The sequence below is a fragment of the Pteropus medius genome, unplaced genomic scaffold (assembly GCF_902729225.1).
Source record: "Pteropus medius unplaced genomic scaffold, Ma_sr-lr_union100, whole genome shotgun sequence".
Lineage (NCBI taxonomy): Eukaryota > Metazoa > Chordata > Mammalia > Chiroptera > Pteropodidae > Pteropus > Pteropus medius.
In genome coordinates this window covers 23,847,712-23,863,160 of record NW_024344240.1, presented here as the reverse complement: position 1 = coordinate 23,863,160, position 15,449 = coordinate 23,847,712, and the positions used below count along the sequence as shown (strand labels likewise).

General features: G+C 32.6%; 1 protein-coding gene across 7 annotated transcripts in view; it reads right to left on the bottom strand.

The window, feature by feature from the left end:
* The window catches only part of ERC1 (ELKS/RAB6-interacting/CAST family member 1), a 482,353-nt gene that overhangs the window by 264,907 nt on the left and 201,997 nt on the right, over window positions 1-15,449 (bottom strand). For all 7 annotated transcript variants that reach the window (XM_039869201.1, XM_039869202.1, XM_039869205.1 and 4 more), the window contains one exon: window positions 2,877-3,012. In XM_039869201.1, coding sequence (XP_039725135.1) covers window positions 2,877-3,012 — 136 coding nt within the window. The remainder of the gene's footprint in view (window positions 1-2,876; window positions 3,013-15,449) is intronic.

Sequence of the window (15,449 nt, the reverse complement as noted above, 5' to 3'; positions counted from 1 at the left end):
ATTTTATTTTTCACAATAAAGAAAGGTAAATAAAAAAGTGGTACGACTCACTGTGGCAAACTAACTTCTACGAGAAAAAGTGAAGCCACTAATGAACTTAACATCATTAAGTGTCAGTCACTGAATAACAAAGGGTGAAAATGAACCTTCCAGTTTAAACCAAGTTTTAATCTTATGAACAAAAGAAAACACACTGTGTGTTTGTTAACACAGTAAGAAGAATTAACTTTTGGAAGCCAAAGTGGCATCTGATAAAGATTAAATACTCATGACTCATCAAAGATCAAAATATGAAGTATAAAGTATTTCTTTTTAACATGAGAAAGAATATATTTTAATCTCAGAATTATTATTATGCCTATAGTAGAAACATTAAAATACTAAAATAATTCCTTCCCTTTATTTTCTCTACTTCTTGAAAACATCAATAGATGGACACAAATTATATTCAGAAATTGAAAACACAAAAAAATCAAGAAGAAGAATTTAAAAAAATATAAACCCTCAATCAACTGTTTTTCTACTATTCTACTCCCTCATGATTCTACTATTAGCCATTTCTCCAAGAACTGACAGCTTCTTTCAGTAGGGAATCATATTTAGACATCAAAATCCAGGGGTGCTAGGGATACTCACTACCACTGGGTTGTCATTTGCAATAAGGCAGTTAAGAAATAAGTAGCAGAGATAGTTAGTAAAAGAACTGAGATCTGATTCAAAGTATCCTATTTGTAGTCCGGTGTTCTCTTTACTAGATTTGAATGAATTACATACATATGTATTGTGCATATGGCCTTCAGCTATCATTTTTCAGTACTTTAATCTTAAATATCTACCACTTACCAAGGCACCTTGGAAAAGTCATTCACTCACTCTAAATTAATTTTCTCTATATATAATATATAAATAAATAATTTAACTTACTTATCTCTTGGATTATATAAAAAAAAATAAAAGATTACATACAAAAGCACTTTTGGTGTTATCATAACAACTAATAGAAGATTAAAAGGGCACCTTTCCGTTTACAAAGACAGACTGGTAGGAGAAAACATTAAAATGGCAGGAGGGGAGGGAGAAACAAGACAAATGAAACAGTTAAGAATTTAACATAAAGAAGGGCTTATCATAAAATAAATATTTTCACCAATTAAAAAATGTGATCCTAGTTCTCAACAAGAGAGGTTCTGAAATTCTAGAAACAGCCCAACTATTAAAATATTTCATAGAATATAAAGATGCCAATTCAAATTTGTGAGCAATGAAATAATTTCCTATAGTCTAGTAAAACTGTTAGCAATGAAGAAAAGCTAAGACCATCACCACACAAAATAGCCTGAAGCAATTTAACTTAAAAAGTACAAGTAGAAAATGAAAGCCTAGAACAAATTTAAAAAACTTATAGGTAAATATTTATATGTTCTCTAAATAGGGAAAAAACTGAACAGAAAATCCATGTGTGGGGGAAAAAAACGCCATGGAATAAAAATAGATTTGAATTACCAAATAAATAAAAATTTAAGATATGAAAAAATACTCAGCCTCACTGGTACTCAGAGAAATATAAATTAAAGCAAACATTAAATATTTCCACTTATCAGATTTGGCACTGGAAAAAAAAGGAGGAAGAAGAGAAAATTGACAGTGTCAAATTCTTGCTGGCAAGGGTGAGGGAAAATTGGTATGTTACTTTTTCAAAAGTTGGTATGTTTGAGGAAATTTATACTGTTTCTCAAGGAAATTTATACTGTTTCTATAAGGAGTATGTATTTTAAAATCAATAAAAGTCATGTAAAAAGGAATGAAAACAGGGATTAACTCAGATTTTAATGTCTGAAATGAGTATGTTGAATGCCTTAAAATGCTTCGACATACCAGATACTAACTCCTCCAAATCTTTCCAGTAAAGATTTCACGATTGTGCAATTGTGGCATAAACACTCTATCATACCCAGTTAGAAGTTGTGATGAGAGAAAAACAATCTGGCAGTGAGTGGCTTAGTCTCAGCAGAAGTTTCAGAGGTTACTGGTAAGTTTATGGTATTCTTTTCTAAAACTTAAACTTCATTTTGACAGGCTAGAGATCCAGGAAGTTTCCATTAGAATGATGGCTGAGCCATTTAGAAAGCTGTGTGCATTTATGTAAGTAATTTGATTTTCTAAGTCTATTTCGTCATCTGTAAATTGTGCATAAAATCATCTGCCCCACTGGATCACTGTGAAGGTTAGAAACAGTGAATGCCCAGGGCCTAGTTTCAAGGACTGGGCACTTAATTGGCACTTATCATATGGCCACCGCTACTACTGTTATTGAACCTGGATTAACTTAATCTGTGAATAATTAGGTTTACACATCAATTGTCACTCCATTGAAACAAAAAAGTATAGTTTATACATTCTGCATGACTGTGAAATATGCCCTCTAAACTGAATTTTTAAAAAGGAAGGAAAGAAAGAGGGAAGGAAAAATAGAAAAGAAAGGGAAAAACAGGGGGAAGGAAGAATTGAAAATTAAAATGCAGACATAACCCAAGATTAGCAATGCACTTTAATGAAGGAAAAAGGCAAATAGTTACAATGACCACCCTAAAGCTCAACAGTACGCACTCATTAAACTGACAATGAACTTACCAAATAACTGTGATTGACTCGAAGCAAGATGAGCTTTCTCCTGTGCTGAGATGTCCTCACAAAGCTGTGGAATAAAACTTGCCTTTTCTATTTAAAGCCATTCCTTTATTGCTAAACAACTGGTCTGAGGGGGAGGCAGCAAGCAGGGTTAGAAAGAGAAAAAAGAGGATCAAGATGAAGAGAAAAACAACATGCAATTATGCAAAGCTCTTCACCCCATCCTTTCCGTTCTCCTGTGTTCTAACCTGTAGCTGTGCTGAGCTGTCGTTGAGATTGTCCTCCCTTCGCCGAGCCTCTTCTAGCATCTGTGCACTCTTCTTCTTTTCCACCTGTTCCTTGTGCTTCAGATTTGCTACCTTCTTATTCTGGTCTTTCACTTGCCTATTGATAAGGGGGGAGAAAAATCAAACCATCATATACATGCACTGGAAAAAATATTTTATTTACAGACTTATACCGCTGCCGCCAAGGAATAGCCTGAAAACCAACAAAGAATTCCTGCTGCAAAAATTTTCCAACACTTTCAAATGCTCTCTTACCAAGAGTAGCAAATTGTTAAAAATGATGTATCAGGAACATGTATTTCAGCATGTACTTTATGAAGCACAATGAAATCATAAAACAAAAGAAAGGCATGAGATAGTCTGAAATGACAGGAGAAAGAAACCAAGTCAGAGATTTATGTTGGAAATATGGAAACAGTCTCCTGACACCAATGCTATGAAATAGTAGAATGGCTGATTGAAAAATGTTTTGTAATACAACTGCAATTTTATAATTATTAAATCTTTCAAACTTTCAAAAGGCTATAAACAATGCTTATGAAAATAAAAATAATGATATAAAGAACTGAGAATCCAGCTTAACACAGAACTTTATACCCACTTCTGAAACTCCTTCTCTTCCACTGCCTCCACATTAAGAATAATCTACATTCTAAAAATTTTGTGCTTAAAATTCTCATTTTTATTAGTTTTGCTACATATATGGATCTTTCATTTATTTTGCATGTTTTTCAAGTTTATAAAGTTTATTAATAAACTATTTTGTCTTTTCAATATGTTTTGAGACTCGTACTGATCAATGAGTATAATGTGGTTTTGTTATCTCCTTTGTTTTCACTGGAGTATAAAATAATATACCACAGTCGTTTTAACCTATTCCCAAGTTGATGAACAACTGGGTTGTTTTATTTTGCTTATTGTTATTACAAACAACACTGCTAGGTACACTCTGATATACCTGTGTAAGAGTTTTTCCAAGGCATAGGCCTATAAACTGAAATGCTAGACCATATAAATGCTACACCATAAAGTTGAAGTATATCTTCAACTTTACTAATTATTTTCCAAAATGTTGTATTAGCTTCTACTTACATTAGAGTGCAAAACAGTGCCTTTTACACTACTACATATCCACTAATACTTGGTATTATAAGACTTTCTAAATTTTATAGTTTTAAAATGCATGTTCCTGGCTACTGAGGTTGAACATCTCTTCATATGGCATTTGGCCATTTCTACTCCCACTTCATGTGTTTTGCCAATTTTTCAATTGGGATATCTTTTTCTAAGAGATTTGTAAGTATTCTTTATATATTTCAGATCATAATCTTTTATCTGTTATATGTTACACAAATATTTTCTTCCAATCTATGAATTATTTCTTTGATTGCTTTATAGTATGTTTTCATTTATAAAATTTAAAATTTTTAATTGTTTCAAATGTACCAATATTTTCCTCTATGATTTGCAATTTTGTGACTTTTGCACAAAATCTTCCCCACCCCAAGTTCCTAAATGTATTCCCTGAAAATTCTGTTACTTTGTCTTTCACACTGCAGTCATAAATCCACCTGTAACTGATGATGTGCATGATATGAGGTAGCGATACGATTTCATTTGCGGGGTATGTATGAAGAATAAAATTTCATTTTTTTTACATACATTGATAACTGACTGTCCCAGCAGTACTTACATGCAGTTACTCTGTCATATATAAAGTTTCTACAAACATGTGTGCCTGTTTTGTAGCTCTCTACTCTGGTATCTTTGTATATTTCTGCGCCAAATCTATACTACTTTAATTACTATATCTTTATAAGAAGTCTCAATATCTAGTAAGGCAAGCCTGCTTACCTTGTTCCTCTTCTTCAGGGCTGTCTTAGCTATTCTAGGCGCTCTATACTTCTATAAATTTCAGAACCAGCTTGTCAAGTTCCACTAAACTAACCAACCAACCAACCAACCAACCACAGCAAACAAAACTAAACAGCAGACTTTTGGGATTTTGATTGAAATTATACCAAATCTATTTATCAATTTCAGAGAACTGATACTTTTATGCTCCTGAATCTCTCAATTCATTAACATGGCATTTCCCTCCAGTTATATAGTTCTCCTCTAAAAGGCTTTCAACAAAGTGTTAAAATTTCCTCAGTAAAAGACTTGCATTTATTTTATATGTTGGTTGCTTATAAGTTTTGTTGTTATTTTAAATTCCAGATATCATGTCATTACATATGGTTCTTTATACAAACTAAGTACTCTTAAGAGTACTTTTTCAGCAATGTAAATTTAACAAAATTAACAATACATAATTCCTTATTATCATCCAATATCCAGTCTATATTCAAATTTCCCCAGTTGTCTCAAAAACGATTTTTTTATACTTGGCTTGTTTGAATCAGAATCCAAAAAAAGATTTGAAATACAATCCACTACATTGCATTTGTTTGTTAAATTCTTCAACTCTCTATCAGCCTAGAGAAAGGTCCTCCCTGCCCCTTTTTTAATGCCACTGACTTGATAAAGAATCTGTAAAATAACTCCCATTTTGTATTGTTTGTATGCTTCTTCATGGTGTTTTAACTTGTTTATCTCCTATTTTTTAAATTAGATACTAACAGCTTTAAATAATTGAACAGATTCAGTTTCAACATTTTAGGTCAAAATACTAATAATGGTGGCATATACTTCAAACTGCCTCACGTCAGAAAGCATGTAATGTCTGGTTTCCCACTTTTAGTGAGCCTAGGATTCATCAGTGAATAATTGGAATTAAGGTAGTGACAGCCTGGTTTCTTTTATGTGTAAAGTTCACCTTCCATCAACTTTTCATCTAATGGTTCCATGCACTAACGAACTTCTGAAAACATTATTTCAATGGTATTTTTAAATGAAATTTTCTAATGTTTTCTTGCTGGCATGTAGACATATACTTGATTTCTGTATATGGGCTTTATATTTGGAAACTTGGTAAATGTTCCTGCTAATTCTAATAATTTTTCTCTGGATTCTTCTGAGTTTTCTATTTAGACAGTTATATAATAAGTGATTTTAAAAAAAAAAAATCCTTACGATTTTTTTCTTATCTTATTAAACTTGCTAGAAGTTCCAGAACCAGGATGAAACAAGTAGTGAGGAAATGATTCTTAAGGAAATGATATTTACATTTCACCATTGCCTATATTTGCTATAGTTTTCTCTGTAGAAATTTTTCATCTATTCTTTATCTGCCAAAAGTTGCTGTTGTTTTAGTTATGAAGGAAAGAATGCTGAAGTTATTGACAGAGTTTTGAGAGTTTCTAATGTTAAACCAATTTTATCATAAAATAAATATAAAAATATTTTATATTTTGCATGATATTTATTTTACCTCTATAAATTTCTTTACTTCCAGCTCAACTCAACTCTACATTTATAAAATTATTGAAAAAAAGTTGGCATTTTTACTGTTTTGTGTAATGAAGGTTTCTTGGAGAATATAGTAAATAATACTGTCAAAAACAAAACTGTGGAATCCTTTTTATAAGGTTTTAAAAATACACATTCTCTTTGGGGTAATTTGAATATGATTCTACCAATAAGCCAAAAAAAAAAAGATTAAAAAAATAATTTCTAAATATTTCTTCAGCATAGCATTTTACTTATAATTCTTCAAAATCGAATAGTAAATTAACGATATAGACAGTAAGATAAAAAGTCAATCTCTGATGGAAGTGCATACTAATACACTATTCAAAAGTCACATTTCAGATCTTTATTTTCTGCCATCCTGAATATATCTATAGAAAGTTTCAGCCAGAGAATATAATAAAACCAGTTACCACTAGGAGAAATAAAAATGGAACTAATGTCTATATTTGATTTTCCTCACTGCGCAATTTTCTGCGCTAATATCTCTATTTTTAATAATCTGATATTAATCATGTCAACTAATGAAAAAAAGACTAGGATCCTTGCATTAGAAAAAACATGAAAAGACAAAATTTTGTTTTCATAAATCAAACTGATTTTTTTCAAAATTAAATTCCTTATAACACTGGTTTGTTACAAGCAAAGATTTTGCGCTCTGTTTTAAGAGAGAAAAACATTTTTAATGGTGTATAAATTCTTTTCACCTTGCATCTATGAATTATTCCAGATGGTGCTGGCAACCACAAATGCCTGTAGGAGAGCCTGGTTATTTGGAGCAGTAGGACACATGGAGTAAAGAACCTAATTAAAACCATTTGACTATATTTTGGTAAAAGGCAGATACTGTAGGCTAAACTTTGATCCAATCAAAGCCAATTTCATTCTTCAGCACATTTTACCATAATTATATCTGAGAGTGTGATTTTTTTTTTTTTTATCCCAACTATACCCCCAATTCACAGAGCTAGGTCAGGGTGGTTTTAGTTGTGTTTTGGGAAAAGATTTTAAAAATCCATTGCCTCCATCCTATCCCAACTATCACTCCCCCTTGTGTGTGTGTTTTTAAAGAATTTTGATTTTCACAATATTGGGCATTTAATTTTAATGCTTACCTCCACCAACTCCAAAAAGACATAAGTAAAAAATAGAGAATATCAAGCTAAATGGTCCTAAACATATATGTGTGCATGCACATGCATAACCAAGAAAAATAATAAAAAATTAAACAGGAAAAATTTAGGATATTTTAATTTTTTTCTTTGTGGTTTTCTGTAGTTTCTAAATTTTCTACAATAGACAAAACATTTTTAAAAAATACTTTAAAGTTTTTTTAAGTGAGATAGGGTTGTATCTCTAAAGAGGGTCTACATGACAATGGATAGAAAGTAATCCAGTATGGCGCATTTGAGTCTCCCATTTTTATTTATTTTTGGGTTCTTTAACTTTCCAATTCCTAATCCATTTTCTTTTCATATTTTCAATTTCCTTTCTTTAACTTAGTTTTGTGGCTATTAATCCCATGTTTTCACTCTACAGGCTAAAGGACAATTAAATATGAAAATAAAATAATTTTATCTAAGTCAGGCAGCCAAGAAAAGTAAAGAAAATTGTGAGAGGATTAAATCAATCCCTTTCCTGTTGTTTTTCTTCCCTATCTTCTTGCATTATGTATGTGTTCACATGCGAGCATGAATTCATATATAGTTTGAATTCGCAAATTAATTAGGGCAAATAAATGCATGCAACTTTCTTGCCTCACTGATATCTTTTTTAATATTGCTTTTGGGGGGAACGCAATATCAACAAAACGTGTTCATAATAAAAATGTTAGGAGATGTTTCTTGAATATATATTTAGGAATAAATATTCTGAAACAGAATCTGTGAAACATGTAATTTCTTTCACTTCTCTTACAAATAGATCAATATGTAATTTGATTTAATCTGAGTCCACAAGAAAATCCAAATACGTCAGTAAATCCATACTTTAAAATGCATATCAGAAAGAAAAGGATTTAATGGCTTAGCATAGATTTTTTTAACTCTCTCATACTGCTGTCATACTTGAATTAATTAACTTGAGTTAAATTAAAAATGAACTTACATCTTTCATTATTCTTCAAACGGTAAAAGTAGAGAAATGAGATATATTCATAAATAAATTAATCCATTAAAATCAGATTCTCAATTTATGACTTCCCAACAATTATAATAAACAATGAAATGATGAATAACAGATTTAACTCTCTCCACACAGATATGAATAAATCAAAGTGTAAGAAGAGATAAAAGCAAAGATGGAAAAGGAAACAAACAGTTAATCTCTACTGGTCTCTGCCACAAGAAGTTTTATAAAATGTGGTCCACTATTTTGCTCTTTAAAGTGTGATCCATGAACTCACAGCTTCGGCACAACCTGGGAGCTTGTTAAAAATACAGAATTCTTAGGCTCACACCAGATCTACTGAATCAGAACTTGGCATTTTAACAAGATCTCTAGGTGATATAAATGCACACTAAAGTTTAATAAGAAGCACTGGTCTACTCCCTAGACTGTGCTCTGCCCCTATTTACTTTGTTATTGCTCCTTCAGCCTGTGTCTCTTAAAATCTAAACTCAAATTTAGGTAAATCCGTTAGGTCATAACTACTACTGACCCCTACTACCACCACCAACTCCCATACCACTTTAACTGACTACATCTTATGAAATGTTAATTTGTTCCCCATAATCCATGTTTATGTCTCCTTATGCCTATATAATGCCTTCCTAGAGTTTAAGGTCCATATTTGATATATTTTTGTACTTCACAATTCCTAGCATAAGCTCCTCATGGTGTACAGATGCTCAATATTTGTTGAACAAATGCATTAAAAGGAAACTAAGTACATCCCTTCTATTGGCAAATCTACCCAAAACATGTCTCTGAAGGAAAATACAGTTTAACATTCCAAAACTACGTTAAGAATTGAAAAATGAATGCATTCCTTATCTCTCAAACACCTAACAAAATTAATTGGGAAAGGAATTATTCTTTCCTTCTTCAAAACTTATTCCCACTCTATCTAGAACCTATTAATATTTTTGTCAAAGACTACATTTCACTGGCTGTTTTGCTTTTTAAAATATACTACCCTACCATAAAAATCTCCTGCACAAATTTAAGAAAAAGTAGAATACTACTATTGTCAAGTTTAAAGAAAAACATAGTAAAAATCAAATTTGACTCATATTTATGTTTTAATTGGAGAACAGAAGTTTCAGCTAGACAGCTAAAAATATACTAATTAGAAGCAAAATGTTTACTGAAGTTTTACATGTTATATATATCTATATTATATTAAAATGTTACATACAGAGAGAATAATACATTGTGTAAACACACATTCTCTCTCCTGCTGTCCCAAGAATAACTCCACATTCAGTTAATATTCAAATTAAGATATAAAATTTCATACTACCTAAATACCTAAACTTGGCTTAAAAATAAGAATTTCACATTATACCTACCAAAAAAGCATTCAAGTAACTATTATTATTCAAAAATAATAGTTTTACATACTGTGTCTAATTAAAATGTTTTGGATTATTTCAAAGATGCTTTAAAGAAGGGTATTGTTTTTCTGGAACTGTATCTCTAATAATATAAAGAAAATAAGCGTAAGGAAAAAGAGCGATATCAATGCAGAATGTAAAATCATTAACAATGTAGGATTTTACATAAACACTTTTAATTCAACATATTTTAATCAGCAAGGGAATCGGATGATAATTAGTCCCATCTTACGTTTAATTTCATTTATTTTCATGTTCGTTCTCACTACCACATTGATCTCTCGGGCAAGGACCTTATTTTGTGTATCTCTGCAGATCTTCACAAGGCCTGACTCATAGCAGTTACTCAAAGTTTACTGAATTAAAATATTTTAACAGAAAGCTCTTTCTTAAATGTTAGTTCTCAGAATAACTCTAATCTATTACCATTAATTCAATATTTCATGAAAGCTTCTATTTACTAGACACTAGCTTTGGGAATAGGGCTGCGACCTCAGCGTTCACTGAGATTATAGTCTACAGGGACTATACAGAAGATAAGTAAAACACACAGAAAGTCAGATGGTAGTAAGTCCAATGAAAAAAGTAAGAGTAAAGGGTAGAAATATATAAACAGGGGGTGAAAAGGCAATTTTAAATAAAGTGCCCAGGAAAATCCATGCCGTGAAGGAAACACTTTAAGAAACGTGTGAAGCAAGTAGGGAAGTGGAGCTACGCATGTGTTGAGGAAAGTGTTCTGCACAGAGAAAATAGCAAATGCAAAGATGCTCAGGTAGGAGTGGGCCCGGCCAACGGGACTGAAGTGGATAGAGGAACAAGTATACTAGTAGATGAGGTCACACAGGTAAAAAGGACCAGATCCCCTTCAGCAACTGTTAGCAAACTTTTTTTGGTAAAGAGCCATGTAGTAAATATTTTACACTTTGTGAGCCATATACAATCTGTGTCACAAAGCCTTCTTTTTTTTTTTTCAATCATTTTAAAATGTAAAAACCATTCATAACTTGCAGGCTATAAAAAAATAAGGTACAGGTGGGCTGTAGTTTTCTTTCCCTGCTGTAGAGCTTTGTAGGTCACTGAAGTCTTTTGCTTTACAAAGCAATTCCTTGGTATCACGAAGTACAAAGGAATAGCTCATAAACACTAATAAAAAATTCAAGTTATCGACTGAAACAAAGCAATGTATTTGTCTATAATTTAAAACCAGTAAGCATTCTCAACTCAATTTTCAAATTTTTCAGAAAACGGTTGGCCTTCACTTATTTATTTAGCAAATATTTACTGAATGCCAACTAAGGGCCACATAGTTTTAAGAAAGAGAACAGAATACAACCTCACTACCCTCATAGAACTTATTTTCAAAATGGGGAGGCGTACAAACACAAACTATGAAACAAGCATCTCACTGCTCAGCTGACGTGCTGCGGAAAAAATAAAAACATACAATGTCATGGAGATACTGTTTGTGACAGGGCAGTGTGTTTAACTACAATGGTCAGAGAAAACACCACAGATGAACCGCCAGGGAGGATGTGCAAGTGAGCCATGTACAGATCCAGAAGAGACAGAACATATGTACAAATGCTGTGAGAATAGAAAGAACTCAGCTTACTTCTTAAAAAGCTGATATAGTGGTGTACAATGAAGGGCAAACAGAGGTGGGGGCACAGAGATGGCGAGAAGTCAGATAATGCAGAGCCTTATTAATCATGGTAAGTTTGGGTTTTATTCTAAATAGCAAGATTTTAAGCAAGGAGTGACAGCATCTACTTTAAGTTTTAAGAGTTCAGTCAAGCTGCTATGGACAAGTGACTGGTAGAGGAGCAAGATACCGGTTAGAAAGCTACTGCAGTAGTCCGAGCAAAAGATAGTGGTTCAAAGGAGTGGGTGGAGAGAAATTTCAGCTCTATATTTGAGGTGTAATAGGACTTAGTGATAAATTTGATGTAGGAAGTACGAGGAGAGAAGAATCGGAAATTCGTTGGTGATTTATTTCCCATTTATTGAACTGCGGAATATTAGGGAAGAAGTTTTGAAAAGGATGGGAAAATCAAGAGATCCATTCTGGGCAAAATTAAGTTTGAAATCTAATTAAAGACATCATATAATTAGTATATTATTCTGGAGGTCCTTACTGTGTGTGTATGTATTAAATTAATTTGGGAACTATCAATATATGGTTGATATTGAAAATTATGAGACTTGAAGACATATCCTGACAAGGTATATACAAAAAAACAGAATAGGGCTGAGAATGGAGCCCTTCAGGATCTAGGAGAATATGTAGACAACAAAGTAATGACAACAAAGAAAGAATGACAAGTGAAGGCGGGGGAAAATAAGGAGAATCTGCTGTTAGAAATGCCAAATGAAAAGTGTTTCAAGGAAGGGAGTATGCAGAATGATGTGGAAAGGTAAAATAAGATGGTGACAGAAAGTGATTTTTGGACCTGTCAATGTATTTATATGTATACATGTATGTGTATTTATGAGACTGATACTTCTGACAAAAGCAGTTTCAGAGAAGTGCTAAAAATATATTTAAAAAATAAATAAAAATAGAAGCCTGATTTGATGAACTTGAAGAAAGGCGAGGAAATGCAGATAGCAATTACAGTCCTTCCTTTTAACAAGATTTACTAAGAGAGAAATGGGGTGCCAGCCAGAAGGCTATCACATTAAGGAAGGACTTTTAAAGAGGGAGGGTGGAAATTTTAAGGCATGCTTGTGATAATGAACCAGGAAAGAGCAAAATTCTTTTGAAAATAAATGAGAGAGAAGGATAATTAGCGGGAAGACATCCTTAAGCTGGGATTGAGAGAAAAGTAGTAGAGTTGAACTTAGAATGGGACAGTGACACTACTGCAAAAGAACAGGCAAAGCATACAGGTCCACATGCATGTACGTTGGCAGATTCAATGATGAGAAGACGTAGTAGATAATATCTGATTATTTTAATTTTCTCAATGTCATATGAAGTTAGCAGCTTTCAGTGGGAGAAAAGGAATTTCGTAGATTTCACAAGAGGGAATATAATATAATCATCTCTGAGAATGGGAAATCAAATTTAATAGACATTTGTATTAGGATTGCCTGAATAATTGAGAACACATTTGAGATATGTGGCCATAAATTTAAAGTGAGACCAGTCAGCAGTTTGGTGACTTTTTTCCCCCAAGTAATATGCAGCTGCTCAGTGCAGAAATAGTATAGGTATGACTAGGGTTTTGCAAGGCAAATATGAAGGAAGAGAGAGAGGCAAATAAGTTAAGGGTGTTTAGAAGAGAGTGATTATATTGCTGGACCATGAACTCTGAGCCAGGTAAGGAAGGAAGCAGGGACATCAGAGCTTAAAAACAAAATAATATGTTGGTGTATCAAGGGTCTAATGAGGTCCAAAAATTGTTGGAATGGGAGACAACTAGAGTAAATAAACTGAAGGGACAGGAGGTAGTGGTCAGAGCTGCCCTGTATTTTTCAGCATCATTAAAACCACTGTGGAGAATTCTGACATGTAACAATCAACTCCATAGTCTTAAATATATAAGAAAGGAAAGAAGCAAGTTTTACTCTAGCCAGAATAGCTATACAATCCCCCAAGTCTAAGAAATGACATTGCCTAGGGACGGCACCAAACCAGAGAAAAAGAAAAGCAGAGAAACCATTCTCACATATTATAGTATAATTTATGGATCCGTTTTACTACAACAGTCATTCTTGCTTCTCAAATTGTGTAAAGGTAAAGAATCCAGCACAGGTGGTATATTCCAGATTTATAAAATCTGGAAAAAATACGACCAAGAATATGACACAACGCTATGACTGTATTGTGCCAAGAAATCTAAATATGTGGTAGAAAAAGAGAATCAAAGAAAATCCTTGCCTTAAAATTCTGACTTGGCTTTTTGGACCTATATAGAATGAATATATTGTCAATAGTTTTCATTTTTTAAAAAGAGAGGATGCTGCTCTATTCTATGTTGCTCATTCTGGATTTCTCCCTGATTTATTCATAATGACAGTGGAAAGCATCAAGCATTTTTATGGAAAGCAACCATTTCTTTTATGAATTAGTTTAATTTCTATCATTGTCTAAAACAGTACACACAACCTTAGACTTTTGAGTAAAATTTTCATACTAAGAAAAATAAACAAATATATCCTCATGCCCGATCTCTAGTTTTTTCTCCCTTTTAAATTTCATCCTTCTTCCTCAACACTCCTGCTTCATTTAATTTTTTTTCCTTTTCATATTTTTCTATTCATATGCTTGAGGCCTCACAGAATCAAGCAGGGATTCAACCCTGGTGGAAGTAAGAAGACCTATGGAGGTTGCTGGCCTCATGACCTAGGAAAAGTAATGTTCCAGCATGAACAGAATAATGAAATGGATAGTAAGTCTTTTTATTTCCTGCTATCATTTCCCTCTTTCAATCTGAAAAGTACTTTCGTAGATATAAGTCCATGTACTTCTTCCCCCCAGAGTACACCATCCATATTTTTTCACCTGATGATTTCACAGGACTCAGGTTAAAAACTAATTTAACTTGGACGTTTTACTAGAACATGAATAATGTAGAAGTAATAGCTGAAGGCTACTGTGGGAATCAAGGTATTAATAAAAGGGTTAATAATAAGCAAATATATTAAATAGATAACGGTATCAATTTTTATTCTGGTGCAATACTAGAATAAATACTAGTGATAGGAAAACTTCCTAAGTAGCTTTCTTCATAAATTTTGGTCAAAATATAGTGAAGATCATTAAATCAATTGGGTAGAAAATAATCACTAAAACATTCCAATTAAATGGGATGTTTAGTTTTTGATTTCATTAATAAAGGATGGGTCTAGAGGAAGAGAGGAAGGCAAAAAAAATCAAAATTATAACTTATAAATCTAAAAATGTACAGGGAAATTTATTTTCATTACAAAAACATTTACATTCTACTTCCAAGGGGTCCTTAACCAATAGTGCTCTGAATTTATGTAAAACATGATTTAATTTATAAAAATTTAGTGTGCAGACAATTGAATTAGGAAAGTTTAATTTACATTCCCCAGCTTTTTGTTTTTGTTGGACTCATACTGACTATCTAATAATATTCAAATTCCCTGAATTAGTAGCAAAGGCCCTTACCATCTATATTTTATTACTCCCTTGAACAGTCAAGTGTTGCACTTGGGGGTATTTTGTTTTGTTTTGCTTTGCCTTTTCAGGTATCTTAAAGCCCTTACCCTTTCCCCTGTCCTGCCTCTGCCTAGCATACATGCACTCATCCTTGAAGGTGAAGGTCGAAGGGTAGCAACCTGTCAAGCTTTCCAGCACTCCCCGAAGCAGAATTCCTTCATCCCCACGACTGAAGTGTCTGCATCTGAACTACAGTATATTGTATAACTATAAAAAAATTTTTTTCTAGATCTCGTTTGTAAATTATAAAACTTAAAAATATACAAAAATTAAATATAGAGTTTACAAATTAAATATAAAGAAAACTAAAATCATGATAAAATTCAAATTACCAACATGAATTTAATACACAGTGAAATCACTGCTCATAGTGCA